This window comes from Megalops cyprinoides, chromosome 22 (assembly GCF_013368585.1).
Source record: "Megalops cyprinoides isolate fMegCyp1 chromosome 22, fMegCyp1.pri, whole genome shotgun sequence".
Classification (NCBI taxonomy): domain Eukaryota; kingdom Metazoa; phylum Chordata; class Actinopteri; order Elopiformes; family Megalopidae; genus Megalops; species Megalops cyprinoides.
In genome coordinates, this window is record NC_050604.1 from 25,238,056 (window position 1) to 25,257,991 (window position 19,936).

At 49.3% G+C, this 19,936-nt stretch overlaps 1 protein-coding gene across 1 annotated transcript; it reads left to right on the top strand.

Annotated features, from left to right (window-relative positions):
* Positions 1-3,885: 3,885 nt before the first annotated feature.
* Positions 3,886-16,876, top strand: LOC118769983 (LON peptidase N-terminal domain and RING finger protein 1-like). Its single transcript, XM_036517420.1, has 12 exons — positions 3,886-5,062; positions 8,697-8,815; positions 9,716-9,838; positions 10,841-10,990; positions 11,817-12,060; positions 12,426-12,522; positions 12,680-12,794; positions 13,357-13,478; positions 13,942-14,100; positions 15,149-15,311; positions 15,656-15,808; positions 16,682-16,876. The coding sequence occupies exons 1-12, from the start codon at positions 4,435-4,437 to the stop codon at positions 16,838-16,840; spliced, it is 2,232 nt and encodes a 743-aa protein (XP_036373313.1). The 5' UTR covers positions 3,886-4,434; the 3' UTR covers positions 16,841-16,876.
* Positions 16,877-19,936: the final 3,060 nt, after the last annotated feature.

Here is a 19,936-nt window from a genome sequence, read left to right on the forward strand (position 1 = left end):
AATTATGCAACCCGGACAATCCTGCCTGAGGATTCAGCGCTGGCCCCATCGCTGAAATCTGGCAGAGGCACTCTGAACGGAGGCCAAGAGAAACAGGACTCACGATGGCCTGGGAAGAACCCCTGTTCTTCTGTTCACATGAGGTCAGGCCAAGCAAAGCACCAGTATGTCCCGTGCTGCCTGTGCTATTTGTTTTAGAAAAACAGAAGCAAGAAAACAGTAATTTTATTTATGTGTATCTAAAAGAATATACTCCCAGCACAGCAAATTGATAAACATATGACCTAATAGCACAACATGACAACATGATTATTGTTTGAAATATGTTCAGTAAATACGTTGCATGACACGGATGTGTCACATTAGAGACGAATCCGACTGGAATGTCTTATAAAACGGCAGGCCATGCTCGGTTAATCACACCCGTGCTCAGATGATGGGTCAATCACAGCCACACACACGCAAAGTGTCTGATCCTTGGCACATTGCTGTGAAATTTCTCTGTCCGAAATCACCTGATCTCAGTGACCGTAGGATTGGGCATGCCCTTGTCATGTGACATACAGTTATTCATCTCATCAAATGAAGGCGGGAAGCCATCATCAGCAGGTCCGACCTCCCTAACACATAACATTCGTGGAACGCTCTCGTAACACGGCAACACCATTATCTGGGAGAATGCGTTGGCGTGGGAAGCCGTTTTATTTTCTGAAGTGGACCCAGGGCATTTCTCAGATGACCATTAGTTTATTTGGCTCAGTAAATTGCTCCCCTCCCACTTCAGCTGATGGGAGGGAGATCTGGTGCGAGAGGCTGCCGTGTGGATCACCAGTCACTGTACAGCACCCTCATATCCATAAAACTGTCAAACTGTCTCCTACTAAACTACAAAACAAAATTATTTTAAAAAACCATTAGACTACTTTTTCTTTAACACACTCATCAGTTTTACCTGTTGGTTCGTACCTTGCCTGGCCAACCTTTGAAGCCTGGTCACGCAGCACTTGTTGACTCCATATGGTTTTTCACCTGTGTTGTATTGTACCTCACTTGTAAGTCGCTTTGGATAAAAGCGTCTGCCAAATGAATAAATGTAAATGTAAATGTAATAAAAGGGATGAACACTGCTATATAACTGCAGCAGTTACATAAAAGCTTATTTCAATAAGTGTAGTGTGGCACAGTGGTAAGAGGCAGATCTTATAACCGAAAGGTTGCTGGTTCAGTCCCCCTCTGGGGTGCTGCTGCTCTGCCCTTGGGCAAGGTGCTTAACCCAGAATGGCCTCAGTAAAAATCCAGCTGTATAAATGGACAAAAATTGTAACTATGTAGGTTGCCCTGGGTAAGAGCATCTGCCTAATGACAGTAATGTAATTTAATTTAGAAGTAAAAGTGTATTCACTCTGTAGCCATATTTGCCTGGTTACATCTTCCCCGACTCCACCTATCTTCAAGCTTCTGCTCTCTCCTTTTCACAGTCCTGGCCTTTTCTTTAATGCACGCGCATGCATGACTGACATTTCTCGGTTAACTTACTGTACAATACAGAGTATTAGCCCAACAAATCTCATTATCTATATCATTATTAGTTTGCCCTCTTCTATGATTTCATACTTTCAGGTCAGTTGGAGCTCTCAGTAATTATTTAATGTTTTCTAGAACGGTGTAATGAGCATTTATAAATGAAAATGAGGGAAGCTCTTGATTCAGACGAGGCATTTAGCAGCAGGGATATGGCCTTTGCCAGGCTCATCTGTAAATGCACGTTGCACTCAGCCAAACATTTTCCCTGGTAGAAGAATCCTGTGATCTCTTTGAAATGTGTTTTCTCTTGTAAGTGTGACTGTGTGTGTGTGTGTGTGTGTGTGTGTGTGTGTGTGTGTGGGTGTGGTGGTTGGTTGAGTGGATATGCCGCCAGAGTCAAGCCTAGGACATGAACCCATAGAAATTCAGTTATGAAACCAAGTCACATGACACATCACCTGATATGTCACAGAGCATATGGCACGCTGCATTACATGGCAGCTTGGGTAACTCGCTGATTTACGCTACGAACTCTGTGTCACATTATATGGTAATATCTGAAATATGTTCGCACCCCGCATGCCAGAAATTTACACACAGAATGAAGCAGAATGTAATATGTAACACTGTGTGCAACAAAGGCATTGCATAAAAATACTTACAAAAAGATAAAGTTATGTATCAGGTGCTTCACTGGTCTGAGAGGACAAATTCCGGGAAGAGTACGAAAACACTACCACAGTGCAAGGCTGAATACAGACTTTTACAGTAAGGACGCTGCACACGAAACAGTTAAAAATCGCTCACAACTGCTGCACACACAGCATCAGGGTGCCAGACGTCAACCAACCAATAAATCTCATTTCATGTAATATCGCTCTCGTAACTGTAATTGTCACAGAGCGCACTTGTTGTTAGCGGTCTAAGGTACTGGGCTGTAATCAGCACAGCAGGGGTCTGCATTGTGGTTGACAGGCCCAGGTTGGACACAGAGACTGCGTGTAACTGCACAGCTGCACTGGTCCGCCCCACAGAACTGCAGCGCTTGTTTAAGGTGCATGTGAGAGGGAAGTCACATCCCCCCTTATCCTCCCGCTTCCTGCAGCCTTCCCAGGTGAGGGACAGCCAGGAAAAGGCGGTCATCTGGTGTGTTTTAAAAACCGAGAGACAAATATTTCTCATGGAGGTTTTAAAGCAGCTGCAGTTTTTCAGGCAAAAGTTTGAATGAAGGGTTTGCTACTTTAACCTGTTATGTTTATATTAGTAGGGAAGGTCTGCAGAAACTGGTGTGCATGTCTGACATTTGTTTGTATGGATTGCTTAGCCAGGCAGTCCCACCCACAGTCTTGGGCGCTGTCAGATTACAAATTACAAGGCTACAAATTTCATGGTTGTTTCTCTGCAGGGAAGACCAATAGTGGAGATACATGCAAATGAACACTTTTTCTGAATTTCATGGAATGGCACTCTGTTGGAAAAGGAGTAAGAGAATCTGCATGCTAAAGTTACACAATTACACCTGGATTCAGAAAAAAATGGCTGTTCAGTTTAACTAACAAAAAGTGCAAATAATACAGTAGGCACATCTCATTATTATCATTTGGTGATCACTGAACTCGCCCAGCTGTGTGAAGAATAGAAGCGGCACTTGATTGTAAGTGTGAATCACTAAGGACAGTGTTGCGTGAGTCCAGGTTTTGGACAGAGCTGTGTCCGTATGAGAATACTTAAATCATTTCAGGTGTGACAGGTAAGTCCACACAGTGACTCTGTACGCATGGTACCAGCTTCCACATCACATCAGTCCTGGAGATAAGACGAACCATGTGGGCCAAGCCAAGATAAGACGGTACGTGGAAAGTAGGTGACCTTTCCTAAGAATGGTTCCTGGAAATCCTTGTTCTTTGACAGGCCTGAACAAATCACACCTGCTCACAAATACCTGCGTAAATTTGTGACTGCTGGACTCTTACTGATTAGCAGGGCTTCTTAAGTTATCCGTGTTGTGCTGTATCAGTTCTCTCTCCCACACCTACACCACCTTTAGAAGTTTTCTCTCTGTGTCATTACAGGACCTGTAATTTTGATTAAAATCGTCTCTCAAAAACTAAAAAACCTATCTTTGATAAGAAAAATGTAATAGTAATATTAATAAACTTTATACAGCACCTTTTATACATTAACATGTAGGCCAAGCTGCTTTAAATAAGTATGTAAACATACATAAAGTGCAATAACAAGGTTTTAAGACTAGTCTGCATACTAACTCATGATATTTACCAGTCATATAAGACTGTTCTAAGACCAGATAAAGTAAAATTAAATCATCGAATCCTTTTCACACTTCACCGAAACACCTACGGGACCATTTCTATGTCCCCTGCTTTTGAATTTAGCGAACCGTGTCGCTATGCGATTCTATACACATCATATGGCTGGTGATGTAAGCATTTTTGTAACAATTAAGTAAGCGCTTCCAGGCAGCGATACCATTCGCGCTGGCTGCGTCCGGATCGTATCATCTCCCTGAACCTTTCCTTCTAACGTTTCAAAAGTTTGAACAGTTACTGTAATTATATACATTTGGACTGAACAAAAATAAAGAGCGAGGAAGTACCGCTATGTGGTAGGGTAGTAGTCATTTCAGCGCATCAACTCCAATACTGTAGTTACGAAACTTCGAAACGCACGTTTTGTAATCGCGCTCCGTTAGCCAATCAGAGCGCAGAATCGCGGGTCACGTGATGCTGCTTTATATAACCCACGGGTGTGGGGAAGGGGTACAGCCGCTGTCTAGTAAGTTCTTCTGGGTGCTCAAAAATGTGTGTTGCTGGGCCAACGCACACTGAACCGAAATGTTTCACAAATCGTGAGTAGAAATACCAGACACTGCACTGTGTCACCGAAAGCATGTCTGTCCCAAATTCCGATGCTGAGGAGATTCTGGAGGAGAAAGCCGGATTCTTCATCGCTCCCAGTCTGGACAGCGAATGGGAAGACGACACCGTAGACCATCAGAGACTCATTTTGCAAAGAGCTGATGCACTGGCGTCGGAAAACCGTCTTAAGGAAGCCCTCGATGCGTTTTCAACCGCTCTGAGATACGGGTCCGTCAGGCCCGAGCAACTTAGCACTTTACTGGATTGCGTCCTGCGCAACTTCAAAAAGAGGGCTGGAGACGCTGCGGCCGCGCAGGCGAGCGCCGCAACGCGGGGCTTTGGCAGACCCAGCACCGCTGATGCGTTCAGTTGTCCGGCTTGTCACAGATTCCTTGGCGAAGCTGTGACAGTTGCATGCGGACACTCCTACTGCAAAAGATGTTTACAACGCGATCTGTTCACCAGATGCAAGCTTTGCAATGAGGAGCTTGCAGACTCGCCCGGGGGACTGAGACCAAACGTGATTCTCTGTAGCCTGTTAGAGAAGTGGTTTCCCGATGACACCAAAAGGTGTAAAACAGCCGCGGACATTGAAGATCTGTCCAAGCAAAAACGATTCGAGGAGGCTGCAACGCTAGCCAATAATGCGCTGGAGTCAGGTGAGGATTTTTAGCGCTTTACCTCCGTGTCATCTGATATTCATCTATCTTATGTTAGCTATGCTAGCTAACCAGCTAGCGTTATACTGCACGGTAACCACTTCGTCTAGCTAGGTAGCTGTGGGAGAGGATTTCAGAACTAACTTTCTTGCATTAAAACTTTTGGGCAGCCAGGTAGTTGTAGCTTCCTGGTTTGCCATGTTCTTCTCAGCAGTGAAAAATCCTCCAGTTCTACTGACCAACATTTTACTGCAGGGGGGCAGCGGCGATCATAGCGTTACTAAACAGTCCCGCTGTCAGCGCATGTCGCCTCACCCGACTGTGACCCCGTTGTGTAACGAAGAGACATGCGCACAAGGAGCGGATTGTGTAAGGGAGGTCACTGTACGCGTTTTGTAACCTCCAGGGGGTGTCCACAGTTGTCGTTTTTTTTTTTTTTTTTCCACAGCAGTGTTTAGTTAATCATAGGGATGTAGCATAGTGGTAAGGGGCAAAGGGACAGTGCTCCTAACCCAGAGGTTGCTGGTTCGATTCCCTACTGGGGGCGCTGCTGCTGTATCCTTGATCAAGATGCCTAACCCACAGCTGCCTCCTAACTATGCAGCTGTGCAAATGAATGAAATTGTAACCTATGTAAGTCGCTCAGCGTAAGAGTGTCTGCTAAATGACAACAGTGTAATGTCGTAGTGTAATTAGTGTGTGCACCTTCAAAGAAGTTAAATTCCTAAATGAGAAACGAGGTACACACGACTCATTTGTGACACACAAGGTATTATTTAAAGTCGGAGTTGTTACTTTATCTTACTCATTGCATTTGTTGAAGGCCAGTGCCGTATAAATAATGTTTTCCTGTGCAACTAAATATTTGGTGAGAAGATTGGCTCTCTCCCCTTCCTGTAGAGGGATTCAGAAAAAGCAGGGCTCAGAGTGAAGCTGAGGCATCTTTTTGTCAGGCCTGAGAGGAGGACAGTTTGCTGCTCATACCTTTGGAGACATGACAAACCTAGTGATACCTCTCTCGTTCTGTGCTTTAATTCCAAATGCACGTCCACAGCTGAGAAACGCAGGTAAAGCGGCTGCTCTGTAGCCATAACATCCCTGATATCAGATTTCTTGAGAGTCTGTCTGATTTTTCTTCTTTATGCGATTTAGTTAACAGTTGGCTTGCCAGTGAATGGTCTACTTAGCGGACTTTTTTCCACAGTGTGCAGCTGGTTACTTACTGACTCAGTTCAGGTGGCAGACCTTGCTCAGGGGTGTGACACTCCTGTCGTACCGTGGAGGGCAATCTGCAGTCTTCCTGGTAGAGGAATGATCCCCTGACCACAGTGTCTCAGCACAGTGTCAGCCCCCAGAGCTGGGGATACCATGATACTCTCCCTTCCTGTCATGTGGATGCTGTAATGCCTTTGTTTTCAGCCGAGTTGAATCATCCTACTCAACTACACCCTAACCTGTTACGTCGCTGACACTGAGAGGGAAAATGAGCGATTACAAAAATGATACAGCATCTGACATAATCAGATGAATTAAGAGGGGAATGCAGTTTTTTTGGACAGTTTTAAGTAAGCTCTGCCTTCTCTTGTACATCATTGTGTTGCATGACTTGCATGAATAAAAGTCCAGAGTTGCTGACAGCTTAAGCAGAGACACAGACACACAGTAGGACTTGGCAGAGACCCTGCCCCATATACACTGATAAGGGGTATGATAGCAGTTGTTACCATTGACTTTGTTTGCTTGCACAGCAATATTTTGGTATTAACATGTCACCTTATTCCGGTAATCATTACCTGAATAAGCCTGTATTCCCGTAATGAAAAGCCCAAGTCAGGCGTGAGGGATTGTCCTTCCTTTATCAGAAAAGCTGCTGTAGGGCAGCTATGCCTGAGGTGACCCACAGGTGTCTCTACTGACCGAACTAAACTGAACCTCCAGCCTACCAGGGGTTTTCCACTGATCTGTGGTAGCTATAAGTTAACTGTACCAAGGGTTTCTGCACTGGTCTTTGGTACCAGCAACATTTCCACTGGTTCTTCATAGCTGTAGGTCAGCTGTACCTGAGACAGGACAGATGTGTTTCCACATCACTCACCCTGGCTCACAGCATGTCGGCCAGCCCTGGATATGACTGTAGTTTCACCTGGAGTCTAGGTGAGTGACGCAGGTGACATATTTGTCACGTGAGGAATGCCACAGACAGGACATGTGGATCTGAGTGCATATACCTGGTGAGGAAGCATTGCCATCTTAACACATGGTCAATGTCCTGTCCTGGAAGAAGGGTGCATATTTTACCTTATATGGTGAGCCTCATATTGGTATGTACTCAGCACCATTCGTGATAGTCCTTTAGGCACCCAGAAACGGGAACCACATCCACACAAACGTCAGGGTATCCTCAGCGTGGTGATTAGGCTCCAGATCCAGGCTGCTGTGTTAGGTCGCGTCAAACAGGCAGACAGGTTAAGGCAGGTCAGCGGGAAGCAGACTGATGACATAGGGCCTCTGGATGTAGGTCATCTGTGAGGCTGTGGATTCCAGCACTGTGATTGGGCGTGAATCTCTTCCGCTGGTCTGACACGCCCTGCGGCTCATAAGTTGTATTATTTTTGCCAGGTGTTACAAGTGCATAGTAATACACAGTAGAAATTTAGATCATGTACAGGAAGTATTATAGATATGTTGCATACTAGGGGAAATTTGAATATTTTCCACTAATAACAAGTGACAGTTAGTGTACTGTGTTGTCTTTGTGCTTGTTAGAAACTGAATACTAAGAATATTAAAATACTGAGAATACTGAAATTCTCAGGAGTGCAGTGTACACTTTGGGTGTAACTATACCTCATGTGGCTCCTGTCTCTTGAGAGACTGTCCTCAGCTCTGCTATTGGAGGTGGACACACGCAGCTAATCAGGTATTCACAGGTGCAGCTGAGAGCACCCACCATGGCAGTGAACTGTTCAAGCGCGGCCATCGTTGCACCTGTCAGGGATCAAACACGTGGAAACGCACTCCGCCTGTGCACCAGAGACAGACTGCGGCAGGATGGAGCAGCATCCTGTGAGCGTCATGGCAACGTGATCATGTCGCTTCAGTGTCATGGTAACCTCGTGTATTTGCGTCCTTCCTGATTGCAGTTACGCCCTCATCCTTATTGAAAGTCCAGCGCACCGTGGCAGGACTGTACTTTTCCTAGAAGTCGCACGCAGTTACATCACTTTGTTTGTTTTTACCTGGAAACGGATTCTGAGATCCTGTCAGCAATGGCTCTGTCTGACACACGGCTCGGCGCAGTTCGCTCGACGGCATCGCGGGCCGTGCTGCATGAAACGGCCCTGCTTGTGACTGCTGCATCCCATAATACGGTTCTGTGTAATTTCAGTCAGGCTGAGGTCTCCATGGTGCTCGCTGGGCTGTGTGGTCCTAACTGCAGCCAGACTGGAAGGTTTATGTAAATACACTGCGCGGCTGAGCGGTGATGACCGCTATCTATCTCGGCCGTTGTGCAACACGAGAGACGAGGCTTACGTAAGCTCGTGTTCACTGATGCGGCACGGAGCCGCTCACCTCATGTCTCTGTCTTCTTTCTTTCCCTCTTCCCTCTCTTCTCTCTCTCTCTCCCTGGCAGATCCCGGTGATACCCTGGCTCGCACGTGCCGAGCTGAGGCCTTCGCCGGACTCGAGCAGTACCAATCTGCTCTCAGCGACCTGGAGGTGCTGTGCGTGAGCTCGGCTCACCGGCCAGAGGTGAGTCCCCGGAACGCGGCGCACCCTAGTGGAATTACCGCAAAGTGCTTCCGACACGTCAGAACATCACAGGTCAGGAGAAAGGAGGAAGCTGCCAGTATAATCTTATGATTATATGGCATTTTGATTATGGAAAACATTTCCTCATAGGTAGTAAAAATGTGCGAACAGGTGCGACCTATGCCCTTGGAGTTATGAGACAGTGTATGGTGGTGCCAGTACACACACTCACAGACCTCTGTGCCTATAAACTATGGAGCGGATGGCCAGTTACCAAAGATTTTTTTTAACTTGTACCAGATAAATTTAAGATGTTGTCTGTGGTTTGTCCAAACACTTCCCCCTCTCTCTCCCCTGAGATTCAGCGTCATGGCAACATGTATTCCAAATACACCCTGCAAACCTCCGTACAGAGTTCCATGAAAGTTGCAGAGGCTGCATTTTGTACTGGCATATCTGCGCAGCTGGCTCTGTTTTATCTGTGTGAATTATTGGTCTTTCAAAATTTTTTCCTAGCCTGTATTTTACTTTGGAGCTGCAAATGTTTTTGGTTCCCGTACTGACCCATTTATTAGTATGGGTATTGCTTTTGCAACTTGCAAGCTGAGTGCTTAGTTTGAAACTCTGTAAGTTCATTCTCTGCCTATTAAGTTCAGTATCATACCATACCACAGAGTTTATTCTCATTCTATAGAGTTAATTCTTATCCTGGAGCATTGCCTTTAGAGAGCTCGTTCTCCGGCTGCAACTGGCGTACTACAGCCCAACCTTCCTAGCGCTTAGAAGCTGTCACCTTGCAGGAGTTACCTGAGTGACACTTGGACAGTTTGGTGAATGTGGCCATGCCGAGCCAGATGGTCAAGCTCTGCGTTCCCCCTGACCGTGACCTCTCCCCTGCAGGCTTACTTCCTGAAAGCCGGGGTCCTGAAGGAGATGGGCCAGGTGGACGAGGCCTTGCAGGTGTACCTCCACTGCCTGGCCCTGGACGAGGACTTCAAACCCGCCAAAAAGGAGGTGGAAAAGGTCTGATCTGCTCCTTTATGCTTGCGTGGTGTTGAATTCTCACATCGGTTCTTTTTTTCTGTGCTTTTTCCTCAGTGGAAATGCATGGCTCTGTAGAACTGTTGAGCTCCCTTTTTGAAAGGTGTGGCCCTGCTGTGTTAATGTATTCTCATGCTCCTTAATTGGAAAATGACTCTCATCCTGGAAAACAAAGCCAGCAAGAATCCTGCCTCCCCGCCTAAGTTTAGCTGAGCCTCTCATAAGCCTCGGACCTCATGTGTCATGCACCATTATGTGGCATCCATAATCAAATTATGTACATTTATATAAGGAGGCAGTCCTTGTGACTGCCGAGTTAATGATGTTAATCCAAACAGAAGCGAAGCGCAGAGTAAGGGTTGTGTAAGTTCTGTGTTTTTTTTTTTTCCCGGAGTAGAGAAGGTTATTTACAGCTGGAGAGGAGGGGTGGGGTTGGTAGGTTTCTGATGTTGGAGGAGATCCCATCCTGTGGAGAACCTAGGCGTGTCGTGCAGGCTGTTTGTTCCAGTTAAGGGTAGTGTACAAGGCTGGCTGTGTGTGTGTGTGTGTGTGTGTGTGTGTGTGTGTGAGAGAGAGAGAAAGGGAACGAGAGTGTGAGAGTGAGTGTGTGTGACACTGAGAGAATTAATAAGTTGCTTTATCTTGGAAAGTTATTACAACAAGTTACTATAGTGATTTTTTAAAAAAATATTATGACATATTATGTTATGACAGTGAAAATGCCAACCAGCAGCCAACAAAGTCAGTTTTAATAAACTGATGAGCATTAGCAGGTTCTGGGTCAGCAGTGAGTCAATCCTGTGTCTTTCCTGGCTGATTTCTGCTGGCGATTCCCTCTGTGTCATCTCTGATCTTTGATGGCTGATTTTCGGCTCACCCTTGGAAACCCTCCACCCCTGCCCTCTGGCACTCATGACAGACCAAACTGCAGGAGATTGTTTAGGGGAACCCCACCCCGCTCACCCGTGCCCCCTCTGCCTGCAGATCTTCCACGAGCTGCTCTCGCCTGCTGCTGAAAACGTCAAGGTGGGCCTTCGGGAGACGGCCCAGAGCACCTCCCACCACTTGCGCAGCAAGACCCTGGTGGCCGACGCCCAGACTGCCCCGGCCCCACCCCGCCCAGACCCAGAGGAGGTACCCCTCCCTCCCCTCTCTGCCCTGCTGATGCGATTGGCTGTTTTTGATTTAGAGGGAGGTCCTATGGTAATGAAGCAGGGGGTGGGTTAGCTAGAGTTGGTCCTGGAGGGCGGCTGTGTCTTCAGGCTTTTGCTGTTGCCAGACACAGAGCTGCCAAAGTCCTTTCATCAGGGGGCTTAGCTGAGTCTGGTTCTCATCATAGCCCTGTTCTGAGAACAGTTCTGAGTTTACAGAGAGCTTGAAAGCCCACTGGATCATGGCCTTCCAGGAATGAGGCTGGGTTGCCATGTTGAGGGCAAAGTGGTTGTAGGAATGGTTCAGTGATGTTTTATCCCATTCAGAGAATTGTCTTTAGAATGGCTCTCCAGATCGATAGAATTGCTTATTTATGTTCCGTAGCACCTAGGCCTGTTCTGATGAATAATTTGGAGGTTTCTTTACAGTTGTCAATGAAGATGGATAATCAAAAAGGTACCTATCCTTTCAAACAGAGAAACATCAGGAACAGTGTTACAGTACAGTTGCTTAGCAGATGGTCTTATCCGGAGCAGTTTACACATCAGTCATTCCAGGAGCTAGCTGTTTACAGAGGCATTTTGGGTTTAATCCCTCCCCCAAGTGAACAACAGAGGTTGTCCACCTAGGGAGCAGCCTTCTGATGACGGGCCCTGCTCCTCTGTACCACACTGTGAAGTGTTCACATAAACGTAACATGCAACACTGAGGTGAAGGCCCTTAGTGCAAGGTGTGGCCTGCTGGGGCCTCTCAGGCGCCGCGGTGTGACGGTAGCAGCTGAGTGCACTTTGGTTGTGTGTTCCCTCAGAAACGAGGCGCCCCGAGCCGGTCCGAGAGCCTGGAGCGGCCCGGTCTGAGCCGGGCGCAGTCGCTGCGGACCCACGGGCCCCCGGGCGGGGCGGCGGGGGGCGAGGAGGGCCTGAAGAGGGTGTGCTCCGCCCCCCAGCTGGGCGACCAGGAGAAAGGGACGCTGCTGAAGAGGAAGCTCTCTGCCTCGGAGGCCGGATCCTCCCTGATCCACAGCCAGGGAAACAAACACAAGAAGCAAGGAGGTGAGCCACACCCTCCCGAACCCACACCACGCCCCCAGCTCCCCCCACCCCCACAGTGACCTAGCTCCAGTCCTCCTCCCTCCCTGCTGGTTGCTCCCCCCACATAGCCTCTTCCTCCATGTTCTTAGCTCCTCCCACAGAGCAACCTACCCACAGCCAGTTATTCCCTTGGTCATAGCTCCTCCTACATACCCCTCCCCTGCTGTTAGCTCCTCCCACAGTCCCTTTCCCTACTCACAGCTCCTCCCACAGAAGAATGGTCGTTTGTGGGGCGTGACGGAGGTGGGTGAGTTAGCGAAATAAGGGTGCAGTTAGGGCTGAGGTCGATGAGAATGCTGTGCTGTCCCTCCCTTTGTCTGGTGCAGAAGCCGGGGTAGCCGCCAAACACACCAGCGTGCCTTCCAGAACCATTCCTGTGGAATTGCTGGAGGCCAACGACTTTGAGTGCTCCCTCTGTATGAGGTGAGGACACAGTGTGTGTGTGTGTGTGTAAGAGAGTGTATCCACGTTTAACTGCTGTGTGTGTGTGTGTGTGTGCGCTTTCTGACATGTTTTTATCTGAGAGAAATGTGGCTATTTTTGTGTCCTCTTAACTCGGGAACCCCCCCCCCCCCCCCAGGTTATTCTATGAACCCGTGACCACGCCCTGCGGACACACCTTCTGTAAAAGCTGTCTGGAGCGCTGCCTGGATCACACCCCGCAGTGTCCTCTCTGCAAGGAAAGCCTCAAAGTGGTGAGTCCTGACCGCCCTGTGACCGCCCTGTGACCGCCCTGTGACCGCCCTGTGACTGCCCTGTGACCGCCCTGTAACCGCCCTGTAACCGCCCTGTGACCGCACCCTGACCGCACCCTGACCGCACCCTGACTGTCCCCTGACCGTACCCTGACCGTCTCCTGACTGTCCCCTGACCGTCTCCTGACTGTCCCTCGACCTTTCGTTGTGGAAATTCAGTATTATGTAGAGGTGGGGTAACAGTTTAATTCCAACTGAATGTAGAGAGAACGAGTATGATTTTAGTGGTTGTGCAATGGGTAGTACAGCAGGCAAAATATGATAAAAAAATCTCCAATGTCCAAATCTTAGCTGTATTGTAGCTAAGTACCTCCCGTAAGAATGAGCACTGTCTGAAACCCCATGGTCCTTATTGATAACTGAAACAGAAGTCCTCTAGCTATGAGTGTGTATTCGGCCTGTATGGTCTCATTGTTTTTAAATGCAGTCCTTCACAGGGCCTCATGGCTGTTGATGACTGGACTTGCTCCAGTGCTGAGTCCATACCTATGTGTCGTTGCAGTACCTAGCATCTCGGAAGTACAACGTCACGTCCGTGCTGGAGAATGTGATGAAGCAGTATTTGACCGAAGAGCACTTGGAGAGGCAGAAGAGCCACACGGAGGAGACGAAGGAGCTCTCGGAGTGAGCATCTCCGCACGCCCTTCACCAGAACCGGGCCGGGGTGCAGCCGAGAGATCACTGTCACTCACATTACCTGCACAGCACACTCCCACAGAACCCAGCGGCTGTTGTTATTAACTGTTAACCGTTTAGAACGTTATGGTGGAGCTGGACATGAGTTTAAAGGGGGTTTAGATGCTTTTAATGAACTTCACCTCAGCTTCTCTGAGGGGGCTTGGGGGGGGGGGGTTGCATTTATGAAATGATGATTTGAATTTGATTCTCTTGTGTGGGACTCAAAACTGTGCTTCCGTAAACGGCCACTAGGGGGCTCAAAACTGTGAGTGCCACTCTTCTCCGCTACCGAAATGCACCAGTTGGTTCTGAATTCTGAATTGTCTGTCTGGCGATTGTGAGCTGGGACAGGTGGGGGCTCTGAGGTGTTTCTCTCTGACGCAGTCTGTGTTTACGTTCCTGTCTCCAGCTTGACGAAGAGCGTCCCGATCTTCGTGTGCACCATGGCGTACCCCACGGTGCCGTGCCCCCTGCACGTGTTCGAGCCCCGGTACCGCCTCATGATCCGCCGGTGCATGGAGACCGGCACCAAGCAGTTCGGCATGTGCGCCAACGACCCGCGCAAAGGGTACGCCTGCTGCCCCCGGCCCCGCCCCTCAGACTCTGAGCTCTGACTTTGAGCCTGGAGAGAGTGTGGGTGTGTGAGTGTGTGTGAGTGTGCGTGTGGGTGTGTGAGTGTGTGTGTGTGTGTGTGTGTGTGTGTGTGTGTGTGTGTGTGTGTGTGTGTGTATGGTGTGTGTGTGTGTGTGTATGGTGTGTGTGGTGTGTGTGTGTATGGTGTGTGTGTGTGAGTGTGTGTGTGTGTGTATGGTGTGTGTGTATGGGGTGTGTGTGTATGAGTGTGTATGGTGTGTGTGTGTGTGTGTGTGTATGAGTGTGTATGGGGTGTGTGTGTGTGTATGGTGTGAGTGTGTATGTGAGTGTGAGTGTGTGTGTGTGTATGAGTGTGTATGGTGTGTGTGTGTGTGTATGAGTGTGTGTGTGTGTGTATGAGTGTGTATGGTGTGTGTGTGTATGGTGTGTATGTGTGTGTGTGGTGTGTGTATGGGGTGTGTGTGTGTATGAGTGTGTATGGTGTGTGTGTGTATGGTGTGTGTGTGTGTGTGTGTGTGTATGTGTGTGTGTGGTGTGTGTATGGGGTGTGTGTGTGTATGAGTGTGTATGGTGTGTGTGTGTGTATGGTGTGTGTGTGTGTGTGTGTGTGTATGTGTGTGTGTGGTGTGTGTATGGGGTGTGTGTGTATGGTGTGTGTGTGTGTGTGTGTGTATGGTGTGTGTGTGTGTATGGTGTGTGTGTGTGTGTGTGTGTGTGTGTGTATGAGTGTGTGAGTGTGTCTCACGCCTGTGTCTGCTGCAGGTTTGCGGATTACGGCTGTGTGTGTATGAGCGTGTGAGTGTGTCTCACGCCTGTGTCTGCTGCAGGTTTGCGGATTACGGCTGTGTGTGTGTGTGTGTGTGAGTGTGTCTCACGCCTGTGTCTGCTGCAGGTTTGCGGATTACGGCTGTGTGTGTGTGTGTGTGTGAGTGTGTCTCACGCCTGTGTCTGCTGCAGGTTTGCGGATTACGGCTGTGTGTGTGTGTGTGTGTGAGTGTGTCTCACGCCTGTGTCTGCTGCAGGTTTGCGGATTACGGCTGCATGCTGCAGATCCGCAGCCTGCACTTCCTGCCGGACGGCCGCTCGGTGGTGGACACGGTTGGGGGGAAGCGGTTTCGGGTGCTGTCCCGCAGCATGAAGGACGGCTACTGCATCGCCGACATCCAGTACCTGGAGGATGTGCGGGTGAGCGCAGACCCAGGGCTGTCCTCTGGGGGCAGCGGTGAGGCGGGGTTTCGGAGTGTCCGGCAGGTCCTCTGCTGTTAAACTTGAGATGGGTACTCGGCTTGCCCTGAATTAGTAAAATACTGCATCAAAATGTAGTATTTGTAATTTACTGAAAAGAAATAAAAAGATTAAACGCTACTGGATTTCTGTGCAAATTAACTCGGTGTGACTTGGCAGAAGTGGGTGGTTTCGCTCCTGTTTTGTATATTTTTAAGCCCTGTGTATTTAATTATGAATTTTTCCAATGCGTTATTCTGAAAGTACACCATGCTGAAATGCGCACTCTGCTGTTTCTGTGTCAGGTGGACGATGCTGAGGAGCTGTCCAAACTCCAGGAGCTGCACGATCAGGTGTATGAACAGGCTCGCACCTGGTTCCAGAACCTGAAGAACCGCTTCCGGGGCCAGATCCTGCAGCACTTTGGACCCATGCCAGAGAGAGAGGCCGACATTCAGGTGAGCTGGTGCGAAACCGGTGTCAGGTATCAGCCAAATAGGTGATCTGCTGGCTGCAGTGTGGGGTAGTGGCGTTGTAACAGGCTGCACAACCAGTAGGTTATAGATTCACCTCTCTGGCAAGAACAGTGCTGTTTTGCCTTTGAGCTTAAGGTACCAAACTGTAATTGCTCTAAGAGAATGTGCAATGTAACTTATGTCATTTTTGATAAGGGAATTCGGAAGACACATAGTAACAATAATAATGTTTGTGCTCGGTGACAGAGAGAAATCTTAACAGAGATTTAGATTTAAGCCCGCTGACCTTTGCCTGAGCTTATTGTCATAAAAGGCTAAGAAAGCTTGCAGAATGGTTGTATCAGAGATGTATCAGAGATGCCTAAATGTCTTCCCTTCCTGAATGCAAAGTCCTGATAAAAAGGGGGATTTATCATTTGGATACATGACTCCCCCCCCGCCGCCTCCTCCACAGAGGCGTCTGGTGAAAGTCCTGATGGGAATGATTGTGCTGGAGTTCTGGCGATGTTGTGTTAATAGATTAGATTGATGTGAGGCTATCGCCCTACATCTGCAGCGTGAGCCCTTTGGGGCCTTTGGCGAAGGGACAGATTCAGTGCTGCCTGTGCTTTCGAGGGGAATGACTTTGCTCTAAAATGAGTTAAGGACACAGATGTGTCATTTCACATGGGGAGGTTTTGCAGCCCTGTTTTTTTCTGGTTGGTAACAGTTACAGGGGTGTTACAGAGGTGTTACAGAGGTGTTATGGGGGTTACAGAGGTGTTACAGGGCTGTTATGGAGGTGTTGCATGTGTGTTACAGGCGTGTTACAGGCATGTTACAGGTGTGTTACGGGGTGTTGTGTCGCCTCTGCAGGCCACTCCGAACGGACCGGCCTGCTGCTGGTGGCTGCTGGCGGTGCTGCCTGTGGACCCTCGCTACCAGCTGAGCGTGCTCTCCATGATGTCCCTGCGGGAGCGGCTGGTGAAGATTCAGCACATCCTCACCTACCTGCAGAGCATCCCCAGCGAGTAGATACTCCCTGCCCCGCCCCGCCCCGCCCTGCCTGACCCCGACCCCGCCCCTGTCCCATCCATGCCCCGCCCTGCCTGACCCCGACCCCGCCCCTGTCCCATCCATGCCCCGCCCTGCCTGACCCCGACCCCACCCCTGTCCCATCCATGCCCCACCCCGTCTGACCCCGACCCGCCCCTGTCCCATCCATGCCCCGCCCTGACTGACCAGACCCCGCCCCTGTCCCATCCATTTCCCACCCCATCTGACCCTGACTCGCCCCTGTCCCATCCATTTCCCACCCCATCTGACCCTGACCCCGCCCCTGTCCCACCCTGTCCACACTGGCCCAGACCGCACCCATGCCAGGCCAGCGCCTGGTTACGATAGGGGTCCAGAAGAATTCCCTCACATGTAAAGCAGTGTAAATGGGTTGTAAAAGGCATGGTGTTGCACCAGACTCTAGCCTGGATGTTTTGGGACAAACTGCTCTAAACGCAAGTGTTCACCCCGCTTCCAAGGGGTGAGAATGTTCACAGCCTTTTTCTGAATGAAGCGTTTGGCCCTCGGTTACCTGTCCACCTGGGTAAATGGACCACATGCCAGTGGTCACGGCCTGGAAAAGCTGAATCTGCACCTTAATTTACCGAAACCAGCTGAGCCCTGAGTGTTACTGTCACTGTGTCATTCTCACCTCTGAATCACTGTCCAGGACGAACATTACTGTGCAAAAGTCTCTTTACAGTTAAATATTCCCTCTGGAAAAGTGGGAAACTGAAGCTCCGCGCGTGCTTTAGCCCTGTAGCCTCCTTTCGTTTCTCTTTCTGAACCGAGGCCTTCCTGTGGTGGCTCTTTATGCATGTCCTTGTTTCCGGAGTGAGCTTCATGCCGACGGGCAGAGACCGCTAAGCCTTCCGCCGCAGAAGCAGAGCCTGTCCTCTTTCTGTTCCCTACGGGCAGTTCCTTCAAGTGTTTGCGCATCCTGCACAGGTGGCGTTTCAGGTCTTCCAGCTCCGGCGTTGTCAATCACAGATGATGTTTCTCTGTACTTATTATGTATGCTTATTGGTTATGCTTGGAGTGCCTCACCACAAATAAGGATTGATGTCAGCACAACACTTTTCCTTCTTAATACAGTAACACAGCTCCGTAGCCTTGTTTTCGTCTGTGTAAGGAGGTTCATACGCCCGTGTGGTTTAGCTCCTACTGTGTTCAGGACTTTTGCACAGTGGTGTTTAGAGATGGCTATAATGAGAGCGGGTTGTTGCAGCCGTGTCTTATACATCCAAGCCTGCAGTGGGCGCTCTTGTCGGTCAGCCAAATCCAGAATGTTAACACATTCAGGCTCACCCTGTGTCTGCCCACGCCGGAGCCCGTATTACTGTTCCCCGTGTCGAGCGCTGATAACCACGGTGATGTCGCATGCGCACAAGTTGTCCCGCTTCACAGCAGGGGCGCACCGTTCCGGCGGAAGGAGATGAACAGAGAACGTTACTCGCGACTCCGGGAAAAAAGAGCCGCGGGTCCAGTCTGGCGCTCTCTGCAACTGTCAACACCAGCAGAGAGCCTCAGGAAGTCCGAGACTCCCCAGAGACATTTCCACTCTGTTCACCTACAGCGGTGCCGATCAGAGACTTCACAAGTCCAACAAACGACACAAGAAGAGGCCATTCCACTACGCCGTGTAACGCGCTACAGCCGAAATAATAATCTCCGTTTCAACACCAGAGTTCAAGTTCAAAGTTCAGTTCTGCTGAGAAACCGCCATGCCCCCCCCCCTCCCCCCCCTCAGAAAAAAAACAACAAACAAACCCAGTAAACAGTGCTGCGTCTGTAAGACAGGGAAGTGCTTGTCTCCTGCTTCCTGTGATGCGTGTGCTGACGTGCTCTCTGCCTCACACTCACCTGCCCCTCTGCTCAGCGCTGTGACGCTGCTCTCCGCGCGGCTCCCGCCACGATGATTCTGGGATGTAATCTCCACGTCAGCTTCTCGCTGAATCACTCTGTAAATGTGTCGGATGATGGTTTTTTTTTTTTTGTTGTTGTTGTATGCAAATCATTTGTATAATGTTTTCTCATTTTTGACAGATTTATGCTTTTGCTTGAATATTTATCAGTTTTCAATAATAAAGACACCTTGTTTGTACCTTGTCTGCTAGGACCTCCACTTTCTGAGCGGCAGACTGTTATTATGTACATATAATTTCTTTTCTTAGGGCAGCAGAGAGCGTTCACAGGAGACAGTTTTGTAAACACCAGTTAGTCTACGGGCTGCCATAAGAGTGCGGTCCTCTGCTTGTAAATGTCAACTTCATTCTGCATTTGGATGCAGTGAGGTGCGGATTCGGTCGCGTTCTGAAAGCGTACTTTGCACAGCACTCCAGAGGCGCAGACGGGGAGTTCATTTCCGATGAGCCCGTACGTCGGCGATGGCATGCGAGACTCGGGTACAAGAAGATTAGCGGCAGGAGGGCACCCTCCCGCTTATTAACGCAGCACAGTGAAACAGGAAGCTTAGAACGCACATCGCACATCACAGTTCAGGGAAGAAACACCGTGCTGTCTCTGCTCAGGTTTAACCAGATCCATGAAAGGAGTTTCACTCAGGTGGGAAAGGGGTCTGTTGTTTCCTGTGTCTCTCTCAGTCTCCTGAGATTAGCCTTAGCCTATACTGAAGTGGACAGGCCTGAGGGGACACTGGGCATTGTATTTAATGTACACAGGGGCTATAGGCAACAGAAAGCCCATAGTAATCGAAAGGCTGGCTAACGCAGCGGCCCCAGGGTACGTTTTGTTCATTCCCACCGGTTCCCCCAGCCTAATTGGCCCGTTGAGTTAATTATCTGGGCACACTTTCACTGGTGCAGCGCCCGTCTCTCCCGGCACTAATAAAGCGCTGACAGAGAGGCTCTGCCCGTCAGCTGTGCTCCGTCACTCGCGGAAACGCGAGAAAGAAGGTCAGGCCGAGTCAGCGCTCAGGCTAATGAGGTCCTCAGCAGCAGATTTAGGTCATTAACGGTGCTGGCTGGGACAAAACATGAACAGACACCCCGGCGAGGGGCTGAGTTCGGCACAGACGGGATGACTCCACGCGCCTGTCCTTCGCTCATAACATCA